The 20,126-nt window shown below is 38.5% G+C and overlaps 1 protein-coding gene across 1 annotated transcript in view; it reads left to right on the forward strand.

Moving 5' to 3' along the window:
- Positions 1-12,061: 12,061 nt before the first annotated feature.
- The window catches only part of BRDT (bromodomain testis associated), a 53,812-nt gene continuing 45,747 nt past the window's right edge, over positions 12,062-20,126 (forward strand). Inside the window, exons 1-3 of the mRNA XM_028513088.2 lie at positions 12,062-12,258; positions 13,506-13,643; positions 15,679-15,793. Coding sequence (XP_028368889.1) covers positions 12,070-12,258; positions 13,506-13,643; positions 15,679-15,793 — 442 coding nt within the window. The 5' untranslated portion in view covers positions 12,062-12,069. The remainder of the gene's footprint in view (positions 12,259-13,505; positions 13,644-15,678; positions 15,794-20,126) is intronic.

Raw genomic sequence — 20,126 nt, forward strand, 5'->3', positions numbered from 1 at the left:
ATGCCCTGCAGGGCCTGGGTGGAGAAAGGTTTCCTGCCTTCCCAGAACAGGCATTTTGGCATGGGCACAGCGGGGGGATGTGATCCAACACTCTAAACCTCCCACCTGGGATACTAAGTTGTTTTTTTAATTGACCTTAATAAGTTACTTATATGTCACCCATTTAAGTAGCTTATTACTTAAATGTAATAAAAGGTAATTACTTAAAAGTTAAAAAAAGGTAGGTTCACCAATTAGGTTCTATACTCAGGTATTTGTTACATAAATTATGGTGAAAAATAACAAAACTATTTTTCAACAATTATTGCATAGAAATGTGGATTTTTAAAAAAGGAGTTCAATGAAATTAACTTCATAGGGTGATCTGGTCATAAATTCCTAACTGGGCAGTTAATGGTGGGTAGTCACACCCCAGCCATATAACTTTTTATTTATTTATTTGGCATATAATTTTTCATTAAAGGTTTCTTTGCCTTAAGGAAGCCCTGTCCATTGTTTCTGTTCATTGAGGTTAATACACCTTTGAAATAAGCCATAATCACCCTCAAGAGAGCACATAAACTGTTCGTCATCCTAGAATCCAGTTCCTGCCTTGCTTTTCCCCACCTCCAAGTAATCTTCTTCGGGTTCAAATGCGTAAAACAAGCTGAAAAACTGCTATTCTTGGGAGCATTGGAGATCTTGCTCCCCCAGCGCCTGTTGTTTATTGTGGCTCAAATAAACTCACAGAAATCTCCATGGTTTTCTTTTATAAAATAGACATCAACAACACTGATTAAAACAGACTGAAAGGCACATGTTTCCAAATTAATGGCATTAGTAATTACTTCTCTGAATACTATGTTATCTAATTGTACTTTTGAGAGATGACTTGTTTATTCTATTAGCCTAAGAAACAAATTAATAAGCAATAAAACTCACTTATAGTGTGAATTGCTTCACTTTCTGGTAAAATTTAGGATTAAGAAATATAAGCATATTCATTCTGACTTATCTGAGAATCTCAATCAACATCTCTAGGTAAATAAATACACAAAGCCTATATGTTTGAGACTGTAGCTACATAATTTTTTTAATTTAAATATAGCCAAAATCTTTTTTAACCACTAATAATATTTAAAAATGTATCTGTCAAAAGTTATCTCTCAAAAGTGCAATAAAATAAATTTAAAGGAATACAAACCAAAACAAATAAGAATTTTCCCCCTTTTTTTTTAAGATTTCATTTACTTTATTTTTTTAGACAGGGGGAAGGAAGGGAGAAAGAGAGGCAGAGAAACATCAATGTGTGGTTGCCTCTCATGTGCCCTGCACTGGGGACCTGGCTGGTAACCAGGCACATGCTCTGACTGGGAATCGAACTGGCAACCCTTTGGTTCACAGGCCAGCACTCAATCCACTGAACCACACCAGCCAGGGCCCCTTTCTTGACCTGTACTCCAATTTGTGAAAATAAAATTCTTCTAATGCTTATATGTACCTCCAGAGTCTGTGTATGCTGTAAAAGTTACCTATATGTCAATCACAATGTAAGAGGTGGCTGAGTTACGTGTAATTCTCTAACAGCAACATATCTTTAGAATTTATTAAGTCTGGACAAGGGGCCAGAATTTACTAAAATTAATAAGCTCATAAGAAATAAATGAATATGCAATAAAATAATTTTATTTTGACAAATTGGTTTGTTTTCCTTTGAATTTGTTTTAAACGCTGTAACTAATTTTGCTACCATGGCTCTTTTCTCTGATTCTGTCAGAGACTTCCCTCCTTATAAACCGCTTATTTTAGTCCTGATCAAAGAATTTAGTTACGGGAAAGACCCACTGGATCACTGATGGTATCTTCTTCAGTCCCCTGACATGGATTATAATTGTCGAAGCCAGACAAAAGACTAGGTCATTGTTCCATGCATAAGTTTTCCTTTGGTTAGTTTGCTTTTTCAGTGTGATAAAGCATATATTTGCGAACTTCCAGCCAATTACTAGGGGGTTAGGTGCACAGAATTTTGGTAATTTCAACAATATCTGAAAGTTGGTAACCTATTTAAATTGCTAGGCATCCCAGCAAATGTTTAGAAACTCCTTTAGCTATTCTATTGTTGTTGTTGTTGTTGTTGTTAACACTTGAAAAAACACCCCTACCCCTGTTGAAAAATCTGAGTATAACTTCTGACTCCTCCAAAACTTAACTACAGTTTTCCATCAGTATCCACAGGGGATTGTTTGCAAGACCCCTCATAGACACCAAAATCTATGATGTTCAAGTCTCTCCCTTTCTCTCTCCTCCCATCCCTCCCTCCTTCCCTCTCCTCTCTCTCTCAAATCAATAAATATATATCCTCAGGTGAGGATTTTTTTTTAAAGTAGCCATAAAAGATTTACTGGGCTTGATTGACTGAAAGGTGTGACAGGATGACTGGGAAGTTTTTGGTCTGCGCGAGTTTAGGATTGGAGTCGCCATTTACTAAAATGGGGAAGAATGTAGGTGGAGCAGTTTGAAGAGAGATATCTGGTGTTCAAATTTGGACAAGCTAAGTTTCAGAGAACTGCTCGTTAGACTTTCATATGGAGATATCCAATAGACAGTTGGATGTGTAAGCCTGGAGTTCAGGTTCAGGAAAAAGGTTGAGGATAGACATACAGATTTAGGAGCCAATAGCAGATAAGCCTTGAGACTGGATGTGCTCTTAAGCATGTCCCAGTAAAGAGAAGGTCCAAGGACTGAGCACCGGAGCCTTCGAACACTGAGAATGGAAGATTAAGAAGGAACTAGCAAGAACCGACTTTTGGATTTAGCAACACAGAGGTAACAGATACTTTTGTTTTTAGCATAAATCATCTCCTATGTTAAATGTATTATTTGCCTCCTAATTCCTATACAAAACTGTTTACAAAGTTAAATTCTTTAACTGAGTTCCAGGGACATGGGAATCCATAGGAGACAAGAAAAATGGACTTCCTCTTGTTGGGTCTGATGCTAGAATGATGAAAACTTTAAAACGTCTTTCAGCTATATTCATGTGATATCTCGATTTTGACAAAAATGCATACTTCATGTACCTATGTTTGACGCTTAAACTAAAACATAATTATGGTCCTGGCTGGTGTGGCTCAGTTGATTGGGCATTATCCAGCAGACTGAAAGGCTGTGGGTTTGAGTCCCAGGTCAGGGCACAGGCCTGGGTTTTGGGTTCAGTTCCCAGGTGGGGCACATGCAAGAGGCAATCAATTGATGCTCTATCTCTCTCCCTTCCTGTCTCTGGAATGAATAAAAGAAAAAATAATTTAACCATAATTACAACTATTTCCACATTACAAAGAATAGCTCTGTAATATCCTAGCCTTATTATCCTGGTCTTCAGCCACTTTCTTTTCAGTATACATATATTTTTATTGACTGATTTGTGTGCGTGTGTATGAGAGAGAGAGATTTGTTGTTCCACAATTTATGAATGCGTAGATGAGTGCAACAATAAACTGATGTCTCTCTCTCTTTCTTCTTCTCTGTCTCTAAAATCAATCAATAAAAAAATAAATACAATCTCCACCCAAATATCTCACAGGCATCCAGAATTCATTCTGTTCAAAACTGAACTAGTGATCTTTCCCCTTCCTTCCAACTTGCCTGCCTCCTACAACTTCCTTACCAGTAGTAGTGCTCTCCTCCAGGGGCTCAAGCCATGGAACCCAAATAATCTTCCCATTTACTCCAACACCAAAGAAACCCCTCCTTCATACACTTTATTTTACAACCATTTTAAGTGTCTTTTTTTAACTCAGATCTGGTTTTGTCACTCTCCCCCACCCTACTCATCCACACCCTTAATTAAATCTGATTTCTCAGTCTTTAACACCTGACAAGATTAAAGGACGTTGTACTCAATGATAATATTATTCACTTTTACAGGCTTTTGATACTTTGCACTTACAATGCTTACTACCGAGTGGGAAGAATAGATGTTAAATATAACTTTGGCTATATAATTGCAGTTGTAATAAGTGCTTCCTAATAGGTTGTAATGAGAGTGCGTAACAGGAAGACCTAATCTAGTGGAGGCCTACTTGAGGCAATGACGTTACACTGACACCTGGGTGTGGGATGAAAGGAAAGGGAAAAGCCCATTATAAGAGCCTTGGGAGAAGGCAGAGCACTGGGAAACTGGGAAACCTGACAGGTAGGTGTGGCTGGAGATGGGGGTTTGGCTGGAGATGGGGTATGGCTGGAAGGGTGCTGGGAACTGAAGATAAATAATTTCACCACAAGGGTTTTAATCTTTATTATCTTAAGAGTAATGAAAAGTAATTGAACTGTTTTAAGGGTCTTCACAAAGATGAGATTTAGCTTTTTTAAAGACCACTCAGGCTATTCTGTGGACCATGCACTTTTCCCTTCTATTGGTCTTTAGGAGGAAAGCCCAAAAGTTGACTGTTTGAAGAAATTTGCATTTTTACCAAGTCATTGCTGGCTTTCACTTTCTTTGACCTCCCTTAGACCTTTCGTGGAGAGAGGGCCACACCTAGCCCTGTGCCTCAGTCACACCCTACATTTTTTCCTTCCCCCTTCATAATGAGATTTTAAACAACCAAAACAAGAACACAAGTACTAAATCTAAATAAAGTAGATACTATGGTATTGACTTTTCCATCATTTGCTTAAATTTGACATTTTTTTTTGCCTTTGAGTTAGTTAGAAATAAGGCCTTCTAATCCATTCTTTTACTAAAGAAAGCCATTTTCAGGGTTTTGAATAAGAAGACCCATTCTAATGTAAAAAAACGCCTGCAGTTCCAGTTACTTATGTGACCTCTACTAGTGTGTTGCTTTCTTGTGAATACTTGGTCCCAGGGACCTTTACTCTCAAATAAAAGTGACCGAATTAGGATGTGCCAAGGTCTGTAATGATCTCCAGATTTGTGCTTCAGGAAACTGGAGATTGATTGGCTTCCACGGTTTATCTGGCAGCTCCTCAGCTGTTTTTGTCCGCCCCGCGCCATTCATTCTCCCATCCAGTCATCCGTCTAAGAATGCCTATATTAAGAATTTAGAAACACTGCCATTGGCTCCAAAAGGCAACTACTGTGCTAAATATTTACATCCATCTAATACGTGTCTACAAATTATGAGGAGGTAGTCATCAGGACTCTCAAAATTTTAACTCACTTTCCTCAGGCAGCTGTTGTGAAACAGCTTGTAACTGCCATTTAAAACCCCATGAGCTCATGTTGGATCCAACCGCAGCTGCCACCCAATAGTAGCGTATAACAGACAAAAGCTTTGGGGTGGGCTGGAGAAAGGTATGAGAATGATTGAAACACCTCAAGCCAAACTCATGAACCTCCAAAATAACAGCTTAGCGATGCTGTTTTAATGGTGAATGCCTCCAGGGCGGCGCTCCTACTCACAATCCCCCAGCTCTCTGCACTGGGCCTCGCATTCAGTAGGCGCTCAACAACTGTGCAACCGGCACTCCAGGCCCTGTGGTCACCGAGTGCAGACCTCTCGCACCTCTGCAGCAGGGGGCGTGGCGTGGCCACGTGACTCGCTGGGGCCAATGAGCGGGCCGCCTGCAGGCGGTCGCCTATAAAGGCGCAAGTCGCTGCCCGCCGGGAGCCGCCATTCGGGCAAGAGCTGGCGGCGACGGTTGGTGGAGAACCGCCGCCCTGCACCATTTCATCGTGTGCAAGCTCAAGGGGACGATCCTTTTTGTAGGAGGTAAGAGACCTTCTTTGGGGAGCACTGCCCTGGGGTCTCCGCCGAGCGTGGGGCCCGGGGGACCCGTCTGCCCCTCCGCCCGCTCCCGTCGGCGGCCGGGGCAGTTGGCCGTCCGTCCGTCCGTCCGTCCGTCGGGGCCGGCGGTCGCGTCCTCGGGCCTCCCCGCCGGCGCAGCTGGCTCCTCGAGGGCCCCTCAAGAATGTGCTTTGGGGGCGGCTTTTCCCTGAACCGTTATGGCTGTCTGTCTGCCTGCCTGCCTGTCTGTCTGTCTGTTGTGGTGGGTTCCCCGAGGACGGGGCGGGAGCGGCAGGTCCAGGGAGGCCCGTCGGGCGGCCGCCTGCGCCACCTCGACGGACGGACGGACGGACGGATGGACACGGATGGATGGACGGACAGACGGCCGGGCGCCCCGGGTGCGCCCGCGGCCCCTCGCCCCGCAGGGTCGGGCGCAGGCGAGGACGCCCCGGTGGGTTCCTCGTGGTGCCCCGACGTCCGCCTTCGGGACGGGGCGTCCAGCCGGGGAGTCGCCGGCCCGTCCGAGGGACGCCGGGCCGGAGCCCGCGCTGCTCCCGCCGCCTCGGGGGCCTCGCGGCCGGTGCGCGGGGCGAGGCCGAGGTGTGTGCGGCGCTTCGGGGCGCGAGGAGGCTTCTCGGGGCGGCGACGACACCCGCGCCTGGAGAAACAGGTGGAAGCCCGGGCGCGGCCTGACGAGCGAGAGGAGGCCCAGGGCGGGCCGCGCAGTCGGGGCGCCGGGCGCGGGGTCGGGGCTGCGGCGTCCGTGCGGCTGGCGCGCGCGCATCGGGGGACCCCCGGGGTCGCGGGGAGCGGGAGACGCGTCTGCTGAGACGGACAGCGGACGAAAGAACAGGGGAAGGTTAATGGATTAGCAGGAGATGGGATTATGAGGGAGGTAACATCTGGAATTCCACTCTGACCCTCCTTTATCAGGTTTCCTTAAAACCTGTTCTTTTTCTTTGTTTAAACAACAGTTCTTATCTTGGTCATTGCAGTAAGTACAGGTATGATGTTGCAGTTGCCTATCAGTTTCTGTAAAGAGATTGTATCCCTAAATTCCAATTCAGGGCTTGGCACTATTGCAGGAGCTTTATAAATATTTAATAAATCAACAAATAGAATCTGGGGAAAAAAATGTATCCTGGAAACTAGAGGAGAGTTTTGACAGAGTCACAATAGTTTAGCAGCAGATGTTGCTGAGAGGTAAAGTAACAAGATTCAGAAAAAAGTCCATGGATTTAACAACTAAGTATGGCATTAACTTTAAGAGAGTTTTAGAGAAATGGTGAGAAGTGGAGTGTGAGGTGGGAAGTAAGGACAATGTCATTTTTAAGGATGCTCTGTTGTGGGGTACAGAAGAGAGAAGATTGAGGCTGTAAGAAAACAATAGGATCAAGAGAAGAATTTTAGGGACACGAGAAAGTTTATGTTGGAGGGTAAGCTAGGACAGAAATGTTGAAGATGTGTCAAGAAAGAGCAGGGACCTTCCGGAGGGGGGTCATTAACTAGAGACCTGAGAAGAGGTCTGGGCAGGAAAGATGCCTCATTATTAAACTGTAGAGAGGAGCAAATGAGAAGATTGAGTCATTGTGAAGAATGTGCATTTTCTAGATTTCTGTTTTGACTTAAACTGAAGCCTGATTTTATTTGAAGACGCCATTTTCTCCGTTGAATTGGAGACAGCTCGTATGATGATGCTGGATTTAGAGTGTTTGAGTTCATCACAGGGCAGATTACTTTTGATGTTTCTGAGGCCTGGAGCCATCTGATACCCAAAACCCAGACTCTTCAGCTCTGGGCTGTACTGTTGCCCTGCATGAGGAAGATCGGCTGTGAAGTCCAGCCAGAAGTGCCACCGCACAGCAGAGTAGTAACTTATTCTCTGCCTTTTATTGAAATGGATGGAAAATATTTTTTAAACGTTCCTTACTCAAAACCTCAAGAAATGCAACTATGTCTAAAATTGAGCCTTCCAGGTTCAAGAATGATTTGACAAGCTGTTATTATGTGATCATTTTTATCAAAGTAAACCAGAACTTTAAGCAATCATTTATGATACATTGTTTGAGCAACTGTAACTGGTGATTGTTAACATAATATTCAGTTCTTATTGACATGGGATTTTATCTGCCCATGCCATCTTTCTTTTTAGAAATGTATCCATTGGTAAAAACTTTTGAATGCAGAAATAACAATCAAATGACAAGTCACCATAAACACTAGAAACAACAGTGGAATTTCATATACATAGTGGCCAGTATTTGTAACTCCATACTTTACTACGTTGGAGTGTGTGTGATTTTAGAGAAAAACTTGAAATAACCAATTTATTTAAATGAAAAACAAATATTTCTGATACCTTACAACTGCTTGTGGAACCACTATTATGTGAAAATAAGGTGAAAATCTCTTAGGTTGTGTTGCTGGGCCATTATGTCAGCATTTTCTGTTTTCTATTAATAAGAATAATAATGAAAGAAAGGCCTTAGAGAAAGTAAAAAAATAGTGAATTAACAGCTAACTCAGAAATTGCCAAGTATCATAAAAAGACACATAAGCTATTTTTTAAAAACTTTGTGAATAAAAAATTAAAATACTTTGAACAGTAAGACTAGGATAATCACAAAGAATATTTTGTAAAGGGAACAATATACTCCTCTGTTGCTGGACAGAGAGCTTTACCTTACACTAGAAACCAGGACTTCCAGCCAGGTTGTGCAGATTGCTTGAGAAGATCATCAGATTGTCAATATTGACTATTCTTTTGCCCAGTGATAATTATCAGAGCGGTTGTTCAAGGCCATCTGTAGCCCTCAACCACAGTGCACTTTAAGTTTTTATTATTATTTTTAACATATAGAAAAACAGTATAAAGAATAGTACAAAGAGTAATATATATACATATATACAGGGTCCAGCAGAAGTAACGCCTACTTGACTGTGGTTGCCAGGGTATGTGCATGTCTCCCACAGGATGGACAGCAATTTGAACATTTCACTTAAAAATGTCATGGTGTGCTTGGTTGTAATATTGTTATGTTACAGAATTACATGGTTATGATTTTGTAATAAAAAGGGGTGTTTTTTGTGCTGAATACTGTATATACAAGGAGACTATCTACCAACAATTGTCAACATTTTGCCATGTTTGCTTCTCTATATAGGTTTTATTCCCAAACCATTTAACATATACAGGCATGACTGTTCACATCAATTTTTTTTGACCATACATTTAAACATTTTTCCAACATAATCACCATATTGTCCTCACATCTATCAAAATGAACAAGTCCCTAAGTTTCCCTAGTCCTAATCATGTATTTAGTAGCTTATTGCAAAGATTGATATACAACGAGTTTGGTTATGTCTTAATTTAGAGCAGTTTCTCCTTAGTTGGATATAATATCACCCATGATTCAGTAATTTTACCTCTGGGTTTATACCCAATATGACACATACACAACATACCCATTTATAACAGCACTAATTGTCACAGTCAATTAAGTGGAAACAACACAAAGATCCCAAGAGGAATGGTTAAATTGTGGTTTAATTCTATAGTAGAATACCACACAATAAAGAACAACATTAGTAATAAAGTAGCTAAATCTCACAAACATTAGTGAAAGGAAGCCAGATACAATGTAATACATAGTAAAACAACAAATTTCAAAAACAGTCACTTTCTATGATGATAGAAGTTATAGTGGTTATCTTGTGGAGGAGGGAAGGTGTAATAATTGGGACACTCAAAAAAGTAGTCTAGCTTTAAGTAATCAGAATGCCAGGATAAGGGCCATTTTTAGTTGGGACATTCTAGAATATCTCCTTTGTTCTCGATGACTTAAGAGTTCTAGTTCATATATGCATAACATAAGAAAAGTGAAATCATGAGATGAAATAAATTATAAGATAGGTAACCACCTCCTTAATTTATTTTAATGTAAAGATTCGTAATCCTGGCTACACATCAGAAACACCAAGGAACTTGAAAAAGCAAACAAACAAAACTGATTCCCAAGTGCCTGCTCCAGAGTTTGGGGCCTGAGCAGGCCTGAGCACTGCTATTTTTTAAATGATTGACAAAACATCACACCCATTAGGATGGCTACTTTTAAACAAACAAAAATAAACACCTAGAAAACAGTGCAGATGTGGAAGAACTGGAACCCTGTAGAATGTTGGTAGGAAGGTAAAATGGTGCTGCCACTACAAAAACCAGTTAGTGATCCTAAAAAAAAAAAGCCAAATAGAATTGCCATATGATCTAGCAATTCCACTTACACATTTCTGAAAGCAAAGTCTTGAAGAAATATTTACATACTCATGTTCATGACACTTCACAGTAGGCAAAGTGCCTATCCGTGAAAGTATAAGCAAAATGTGGCGCAAACATATACTGGAATATTATTGAACTTTATAAAACAAAGGACATTCTGACATATGTTACACTATGGATGAACCTTGAGAGCATCATGCTAAGATCAGTAAGGCAGTCACAGAAAGAAATACACTATGATTCCATTTATGAGATACCTGGAGTCAAATTCATAGAAGCAGCAAGTAGGATGTGGCCACAAGGAGTTGGAGAGTGGGGAGTATGAGGAGTTGTTTAATAGGTTTAGAGTTTATTTTGTGAGATTAAAAAGGTCTGGAAATTAGTTACCCCAAAATATGAATATACTGAACACTACTGAACTGTACACTTAAAAATGGTTCAGGCCCTGGCTGGGTAGCTCTGTCAGTTAGAGCTTCGTCTCTATACGCCAAGTTTATAGTTTTGATCCCTGGTCAGGGCACATACAAGAATCAACCAATGAATGCATAAATAAGTGGAACAACAAATCTCTCCCCCTGTCTTGGTCTCTCTCTTCATTGCTCCTTCTCATATCAGTAAATAATCTTTTGTTTAAATGTAGCATGTAACATTTTTAAATGGTTCAGATGGTACATTTTATATGTATTAATAATTTTTTAAAATGTTGAGAACAAACACTTTTATTTTTTAAAAGGTTTTATTTTTATCTTTAGAGAAAAGGGAAGGGAGGGAGAAAGAAGAGGAGGGAAACTGGCTCTTCCACATGCCTAACTGGAGAGGGACCAGCCCACAACCCAGACATGTGCCCTGACTGTGAATCAAACCAGTGACCTTTTGGTTCACAAGTCGCCACACATTCCACTGAACCACACTTGTCAGGACCCAATGCTGCTTTAATGCAACAAAGATATTGGCTCAATGTAACACTGATCTCTAAAGGATGGTTTCTTGATAATCATACTTTCCTCTTTGCTGTCATACTTGATAGTACCTTTGCTCTCTGATCCTTAAAGTAACAAAGATGTGATCTAATATGTTAGATACTGTCTTTCTGAAATAGTTGTGAAATTTTAAAGTATTTTCTTTTTAGGTGTAGTAATGTGCACTAGGAGTAGCACTCTAACACTTGTCATTTTTTTTCCTAATTGATTTGAGAAAGAGTGAGCAAGAGAGAGGAACATATTTGTTGTCCCACTTATCCATTCATTCATCAGTTGCTTCTTGTATCTACCCTGACCAAAGACTGAACCCCCAATGTTGGAGAGTCAGGACAGTGCTCCAGCCAACTGAGCTACCTGGCCAGGGCCTAGTAATTGTTTTAAAATAAATCATTATATTCAAAAAAGCCAGAAAAATTCTTTATTTTGCCTTTCTCCCTTCTTTGAAGTAATTGCAGTGGAATAACTGTATGCTAATATTGTCTTTAACATTCTCTGTTGTTTTATTTTTCCAGGAACTTACAGACTTTTCCTGCTAAGACCTCAATTTGTGTTTTAGAAAAGCAGAAAGAAATACTGTGAACGACTGAAATAACCTAAATCATCTAAAATTAAGGCATACATAATGAAACAACTTTTAGTACTTGTATAGAAAAAGGTTTGTATTTGTTTAAAAATTTGCTTATCATTTGGCTTTTTAAAAGTAACAATGTGCTTTAAAATGAAATATATTTGTTTCTCTTGAATAATACTTTTCAGTTCTTAAAGATTGTTTGTTTGTTTGTTTGTTTTTAAGAGAGGGGAAGGGAAGGAGAAAGAGGGAGAGAAACATTAATGTGTGATTGCCTCTCACACACCCACTATTGGGGATGTGGCCTGCAACCCAGGCATATCTGCCCTGACAGGGAACCGAACTGGCAACCCTTTGGTTCACCAGCGAGCACTCAATCCACTGAGCCACACCAGCAGGGCACTTTTCAGTTCTTATAGAACATTTTAAAAGTACTTTGAAGGTAACTCAGTTTTTCCTTTTTTTAGGATATCTGCTGGTAGACCTTAGAATATCAGGATTTGAAGCAGTTAAGAAATGTCTCTGCCAAGTAGACAAACAACTATTGTTAACCCCCCACCACCAGAATATATAAATGCTAAGGGAAATGGGCAATTGACAAATCAACTGCAGTATCTACAAAGAATTGTCCTGAAGGCTTTATGGAGGCATAGTTTTTCCTGGCCTTTTCAGCAACCTGTGGATGCTGTGAAACTAAATTTGCCTGTAAGTATTTAAAAAAGAGAAAGAAAGCCCTGTAAATGTTTGAAATAAACTAGTCTGTAGTATTATAAAATGTCATTAATAAAAACTTGATTTATTCAGCACCAGTGAGTATTTTTCCCTAAATGACAAAGCTCTTTTTTCTGAGTTATTAAGATTCTTATTGTAACATTTTGTGTTAAATTATAGTACATGCTTTCTTGTTATATATGTCACTTGACCTTTTAATACAGAGTTTTTGCAAATGTTACCTCCATAAAGTCTCTTTTTTTTTCTAATACTCACCTGGGGAGATATATATATATATATTTTAAATTGATTTGATAGAGAGAGGAAGGGAAAGTGAGAGAGAAACATCCCTGTGAAAGGGAAACATCAGTCTCTTGCCTCCTGTACTATCAGGGGCTGAACCAGCAACCTAGCTATATGCCCTGACCAGGAATTGCCTGCAGCCTTTTGGTGTACAGGATGATGTTCCAATCAACTGAACACCTGGCCAGGGCCTTAAAGTCTCTCTTGATAGTTCCTGGCAAACTGTTGCTTCACACATGGAATTCAACTGTAGGTCTTAAGAATTTTTAGCTAGTTATCTAATAACAGAACAGCTAAGTATTGTGTAAGCTAGTAAACCATGGAACTGGGATTATACTTTGGATCTGTAATATTTGATAAATACTAGTTTATTTTTCTTTATGGCCTTTTACTTTTTATTTTCCAGAATTGTTCTTTTACATTCTTGTGTTTGTTATTCTTTATTTATTGGCTTTTTTCCTTTGCAAAAATAATGCTATGGAAATCAGCTTTTTTTCTCATTCTGATGGTTTTGGTTTCTAGATTATACCTTTTTTTAAAAAAAGTTTATTTGTTTTTGGAGAGAGGGAGAAAGAGGAGAGAAACAATGTTTGAGAGATACATCAGTTGGTTGCCTCTTGCACACCCCTAAATGGGGACCTGGCCCACACCCCGGGCATGTGCCCTGACTGGGAATTGAACTGGTAACCTTTTGGTTCACAGGCCAGCACTCAACCCACTGAGCCACACCAGCCAGGGCAGATTTTTGCCTTTTAAAAGATGATGAGTTCTCTCTAGTTAGCTTTCTTTCTCATTACTGATGGTTTTGCTTTCTAGAATATGCTTTTTTAAGGTAATCACTTCTCTCTTGTTACACTACAGTTTCTTAAATTTCCTTGTTTGTCAATTGTATTTCATTCTTAATACTAACACTTATAATATCTTCTTGAAAACCATAGGATTATTATACCCTTATTAAAAACCCAATGGATTTAAGTACAATTAAGAAGCGCTTGGAACATAAGTATTATGTGCAGGCTTCAGAATGTATAGAAGACTTCAATACGATGTTCTCAAATTGCTATTCATACAACAAGGTATGTAAGCCTTACTATACTTGCTAATTCCATGCTGTTACATATTGGAGATGTGCACTCATTTCAGATTTCAAGACTTGCTTTGGAATATTTTACATACTTTTGAGAATGATTTTTTATCAGTTTTTAAAATTTTCATCTATCAATATTAGTTTAGTGTATTTGCTCTATTTCTGCCTAAAGAGCTGTAATGACTTACTATGCTTTAAGAAATGAAATGTCAATAATAGCTTGTTTCTGTGAATAAAGCATTATTTCAAAATATTCTCTCTTGCACTTCTACTATTTCAGTTGTAAGATGATAAACCTTATTATATACTAATCTTGGCTTAGATTTTCATGGTACGAATCCTTGGCCATAACCTAGGAAACCATATTACATACATCTATACTACACGACACATTTAAGATCAGATACATTCTTTGTTGTATTTCAGTAGTAGTATTTGCATCTCTGTTAATTCGTTAGCTTGTTTGATAGTGTATGTGAGCATTTTGAATGTAATCTTCACATTTGCTTTCATTCAAAAAATTGCACTTGCGTATTCTGTTTTTTTCTCCATATAGTATTCCTGTTTCCAAGAATACTGCATCATTTTCAAACTCTTGTATAATATCTAAACATTTTAAAATTTATACCTCATTTATTCAGAATCACTAGTAACACTGACATGTAATAGAAATTTTGATTTGCTTCCCAAGAACTATCAGTGCCACCATATATGTATAAAATATTTGACTGTTAGCTGATGTCATTTAAAAAAAAAATCAGAACCAATGATACTCTCAAAGTAACACTGGCAACTTTAATTTAACAATTCTAAAGGGTCCTTTCACATTTTAACATTTAAAACTAAAGTTCAGCAATTCTCCTGAACTACCTTAGAAATAAGTGTTTTCTGCTTTAGGCTTTTGCTTTGTAATTTAGTTCTTTTTTTTTCCCCCTCAGTAGCAAAGTAAAGCAAAGGAAGACTTCTAAGCAGGTCGTTAAGATTTAAAAATTAAGTTCTTTGGTGTCATTTTATCATTTAGTTCATTGGAAACTGAATTGGGACAAGTCAAATCATGAAGAACTTTGATAGCCAGGAATAAGTTTTGTTTTAACCCATTTGTGAGGTAGAAGTTTCAATTTCTAATGCCTTTGTATTAGTGGTATTGGTTGAATTGCAACTCTCTAATGCTCAGGGCATCGTGGGTCCTTTTTAGAAGTTAAAGGGGAAGGTGTTAGAATTTAAAATATGAGCCCCTACACTTTTCTAAAATTAATTTAGAAGTGATAAATACTGTTTAATAAATATTGGGTTGGCCAAAAAGTTCATTTTTTTTCCCAGTAAGATGGCTGTAGTAGCACACAGTTGCCTTTAACTTCACTCAAAACAATTTTTTAGATTGTATTGTGACAGCTGTCATATCAGTAGGTATTTTTTTAAAAAACTTATCAAAATTGGTGAGTTTTTGTGTAGTCATTTTAATATTGAAGATGAAAGAAAATATGGTACATTTTTAGCATACTATGCTTTATTATTTCAAGGAAAGTAAAAATGCAACTCAAATGCAAAAAAAGATTTGTACAGTGTATAGAGAAGGTGCTGTGACTGATATAAGGTGGTTTGTGAAGTTTTGTGCTGGAGATTTCTCACTGGACGATGGTCTACCATTGGGTAGACCAGTTGAAGTTGATAGCGATCAAATTGAGACATTATTGACAACATTATACCAGGCAGGAGATAGCTGACATAATCAAAATATGCAAATCAATAAAGTTATTGATGAAAATGAAAACTGTTTATTTTACAGAAAAAAAACATACAGACTTTTTGGCCAACCCAATACCATTTAATGAATGTATTATGTTACTGCCTTCTATAAAATAGCCTGACTTACAGAAATTTAGTACTAACATAATGTCTTCTTGAAAACCATAAGATTAATATACCATTATTTAAAAAAACAGTGAATTTAAGTACAATTAAGAAGTGCTTGGTATAGTGACCATATTGTGTAACTTTATGGTTGTATTTTATATATTTTCTAGCCTGGAGATGACATTGTTCTTATGGCACAAGCTCTAGAGAAGTTGTTTAAACAGAAAATATTACACATGCCACGAGAAGAGAAAGTTGTGAGTGGTAAGGGAAGAATAAGGAAAGGTAAGCCAGAAAAGATTTATGTTCCCTTTCTCTCTCTTTCATATATATAGAGCAAGAACCTATAATAAGATTCTTTCCTCCTCTGTTACTCTGGGCTATTGCCTTTATTTGTAACCTGAATCTTGCATCTCTCCTTACTTTCTGAAAAATTTTATTTTATTTTTTATTAACCTTTTGTTTTGTGCATCATTAACATCCCCTCTATGGGGTTAGTCTTATTACTCTATAAATATGCATAAGTATGCCCTAGTATCTGATCTTCACAATTGACCTTTTAGCCCTGGCCAGATAGCTCAGTTGCTTAAAGCATTGTCCCCATACACCAAGGTTATGGGTTCAATCTCCAGTCAGGGCACACACAAGAAGCAACCAATGAATTAATAAGTAAATGGAGCAAGAAATCTATCTGTCTCTCTGTCTCTGTCTCTCTCTCTCTCTCTTAAATCAATAAATAAAAAATTAAAATAAAATTTACCTTTTACATAAGAACAGGCATATAGATCAATAGAACAGAATACAGAGCCCAGAAATAAACCCACGCCTTTATGGTCAATTAATAGTTGACAAAGGAGGCAAGAACTTACAATAGGGTAAATAAAGACAATCTATTCAATAAATGGTGTTGGGAAAATTGAACAGATGCATGCATGAAAAAAAAAAGAAACTGGACCACCTTATTACACCATATACAAGAATAAACTCAAAATGGATTAAAGACTTAAATGTAAAACTCAAAATCATAAAATCCTAGAAGAAAACATAGGCAGTAAAATGTCAGATATTTCTCAAGTGATTTCTGACATACCTCCTATGGCAAGGGAAACAAAAATAAACAAATGAGACTATATCAAACTAAAAAGGTTTTGCCCGGCAAAGGAAATCATCAACAAAATGAAAAAACAGTCTACTTGAATGGGACAACATATTCACCAATGATACACCTGATAAAGGGCTAATTTTCAAAATATATAGAGAACTCATATAACTGAACACCAAGAAGACAACCCAATTTAAAAATTATAAGAATAGACAAATTATATGAATAGACATTTCTCTAAAGAGGACATAAAGAAATATGAAAAATGCTCAGCATCACTAATCATAAGAGAAATGCAGCTTAAAACTACAATGAGATATCACCCCACTCCTATCAAAATGGCCATAATCAATAAATCAACACAAGTGTTGAAGAGAATGTAGAGAAAAGGGAACCCTTGTGCACTTTTGATAGGAATGCAGACTGGTGCAGCCACTGTGGAAAACATTATGTGGTATGTCAAAAAACTAAAAATGGAACTGCCTTTGACCTAACAATTCCACTTCTGGAAATATATCTGAATAAGTCCAAAACACTAAATTGAAAGAATATATGCACCCCTATGTTCATTTTAGCATTATTTACAGTAGCCAAGATCTGGAAACAGCCCAAGTGCCCATCAATAGATGAGTGGATAAAAAAGCTTTGGTACATTTCCACAACTGAATGCTCCCCAGCCATAAAAAGAAGGAAATCTTACCATTTGTGACAGTGAAATAAGCTAGTCAGAGAAAGACAAATACCATATGATCTCACTTATATGTGGAATCTGATGAACAAAATAAACAGATGAACACAGTAGAAACAGTCATATATAGAGAACAGACTGACAGCTATCAGAGGGGAGGGAGAATTGGAAGGCTGATGAAAGCAGGTGGAGAGATCATTAGTCAAAGAATATATGTGTAACACAGACAATAGTGTGGTGATAGGGGGAAGGGGGTGGGGGGTAGATGGAGGTGGGCAAAGAAGGGATAAATGGGAATGGTAAGAGACTTTCCTTTGAGCAATATGCACAGATTGATTGTGCAGATGATGTTTTGTTGAGTTGTACACTTGAAACCTATCTGGTTTTGTGAATAAATGTCACCCCAATAAATTAAAAAATAAAATCAGAATTATGTTCTAGAGGGTAAGCCCCTTGTAGTTCTTCTGGATTTCCCCACTAGGTGAGTGTTCTAGGAACTCCTCTGTATCAGTGTACCAGCTGGCATTCTTATAGGTGGCTGTATTTGGTTTCAGTGAATTTTTTTGAAGGTCCTTTCAACACGTTTGCCCATTTCTTGTTGGGTGATTTATGAGCGCACCTGCCCACATCACACTCCTTGTTCAGCAGTTTTTGACCAAAACAGCATGACTGCTATATGCTCCACCCTCCCTATTTACGTGGTCTCACCCAGAGAGACCTTTTTTTTGGTTCCTTGGATGAAAAAGGTCCTCAAAGGGAAACATTTTGTCAGTGTGGAAGAGATGAAACAAAAATGGCAGAAACACTGAAAGGCATCAAAATCAAGTTCAAAAACTGCTTTGAATGGTGGGAAAAGCATCTCAATAAGTGTATTGCATCAAATGGAGAATACTTTGAAGGTGACTGAAGTTTAAAAACAAAAATAAATACACAACTTTTTTATAAATAAATTCCAATTTTGGGGGGTCCCCCCTCATACCCTTTTGCTTTCCTGTTATATACTCATGAACTCACTTCAGCATAGGCTGTAGCTTTACTGCACCAATAAAAAGGTTCTTGACAGTCAGGGTCATTTGTTATCTTCATGTTGCTAAATTTAACTAAGGGAGAAAAAATTTTCTCCCTTCATTTAGGTGACCTCTATCAGTATTTGCTTAAGAAGCTTATTGTCTCTTTCTCGAAGTGCCTTTAGTTCTTGGTGCCTACTCCAGTTGTGTGAATTTGCTTCCCACACTGTCCTCTTGACCTTATCATCCTCTTTCACTCTGTATATGGGTTTGTTTTCAGTGCCTGATATTAGATATTCTTCCTAAATTCCATCTTTGTGTCATTAATCTCCAAATTTATGTCTCCTAGATAGCCTTCTCTGAGCACCCAATTCTTATCTCCCAGCCACCAGACATGTTCACTTGGATGTCTTATACACATTTCTCTTAACATGCTCATTTCAGCACTGATCTTTCTGCAATCATTCCTTGTAACAGAAAATAAGAATAGACAAATTCTTACACAGGTGTAAGAATACACAGGTGTTCAAGCCAAATTACTAGAAGCTGTCCTTGACTCCTTCCTTGTTTTGATTCTTTGTCATACTCGGTTAATTAGTAAGTCATTTGGATTCAGCCTCCAAATTGCCCTTGCAACTATCAGAGGACAGGCTACCATCTACTTTTAGTGGTCCTGATTTTCCTGGCTGGTCTCTTCTGTATATGATAACAAAAGTGATCTGTTAAAAATAAACTAAAACATGCCATTCATCTGTCTTGGGCTGCCCTTGGCTTCCCATGGAAGAATGAAGTCTTGTTCATTTTTGTGTCCAGCAACTAGAATGGTGGCCTGACACATAATAGGCAAGCAATAAATATTTATTGATCCCTCTTGTGTTCCAAGTACTGAATTAGGCACAAGAGATACAATGAAGACCAAAACAAAGTCTCCTTCCCCTCACAGAACTTTTTGTCTTGCTTGAGGAAATAGATAAAATTAAATAAATATAAGTATTCCTCATTACACATACCTGTTTAGCTCCAGAGGTCAAAGAACAACAGTTGGGAAGATATCAAAGGATATTAGACTTCCCATCTGAATCTTATTGATTCCTAAGTTTTAGTGAGTAGTGAGAACTCAGAGATTGAGGAATACCAGCCCTATCTTAAAATATGTTCAAATCTATTTGATTCCTGGGCTTGGTTAGCAATAATTTGGAGAGTCAGGAATATCTACGTGTTGTATTTCACATGTGATGAGAGCTTGGTAGGGGTAAGAGAACTGGAGAGTGGTGAGGGTAGAGTGAGAGAGTTGTTTTATGTAAGCTGGCTTGAGAATGGAACATTCGAGTAAGGGAGGCCTGAAAAGATTTTTGAAGTGAGCCATGAGGATATGCACTTCCAGGCAGAGCAGATAGTCTGCTTATGCTTAACAAATTTGAGGACAGCCCAGCCAGTAGATGGAGTGAAATAAGTGAGGTGGGGAGTGATGGAAGTGAGGTTGGAAAAAGGGCAGATGTAGTGAGAAGGCAAAGGGATTGTGCATGTGCTTACAAGCCATTGTGAGGACTTTGGCTCTTGGAGAGAAAACTACAAGTCATTTGCGTTGAGCATAAGTTATCATAATCTTATTTAAAATTTAAAAGATCTCTTTGATCTGATTGCTATTTTGAGAATATAGGATATAAACACAGAAGAAGGAAAGCCTGTTAGGGTGCTAGTATACTAATCCAGTTGAAAACTGATGATGCCTTGTCCCAGAGTGATTATACCATTTGTGAAAAGTATATAGTTGGATTTTGGATATGAAGATAGAACCAAAAGGGTTTGCTGATAGATTGG

This window comes from Phyllostomus discolor, chromosome 5 (assembly GCF_004126475.2).
Source record: "Phyllostomus discolor isolate MPI-MPIP mPhyDis1 chromosome 5, mPhyDis1.pri.v3, whole genome shotgun sequence".
Lineage (NCBI taxonomy): Eukaryota > Metazoa > Chordata > Mammalia > Chiroptera > Phyllostomidae > Phyllostomus > Phyllostomus discolor.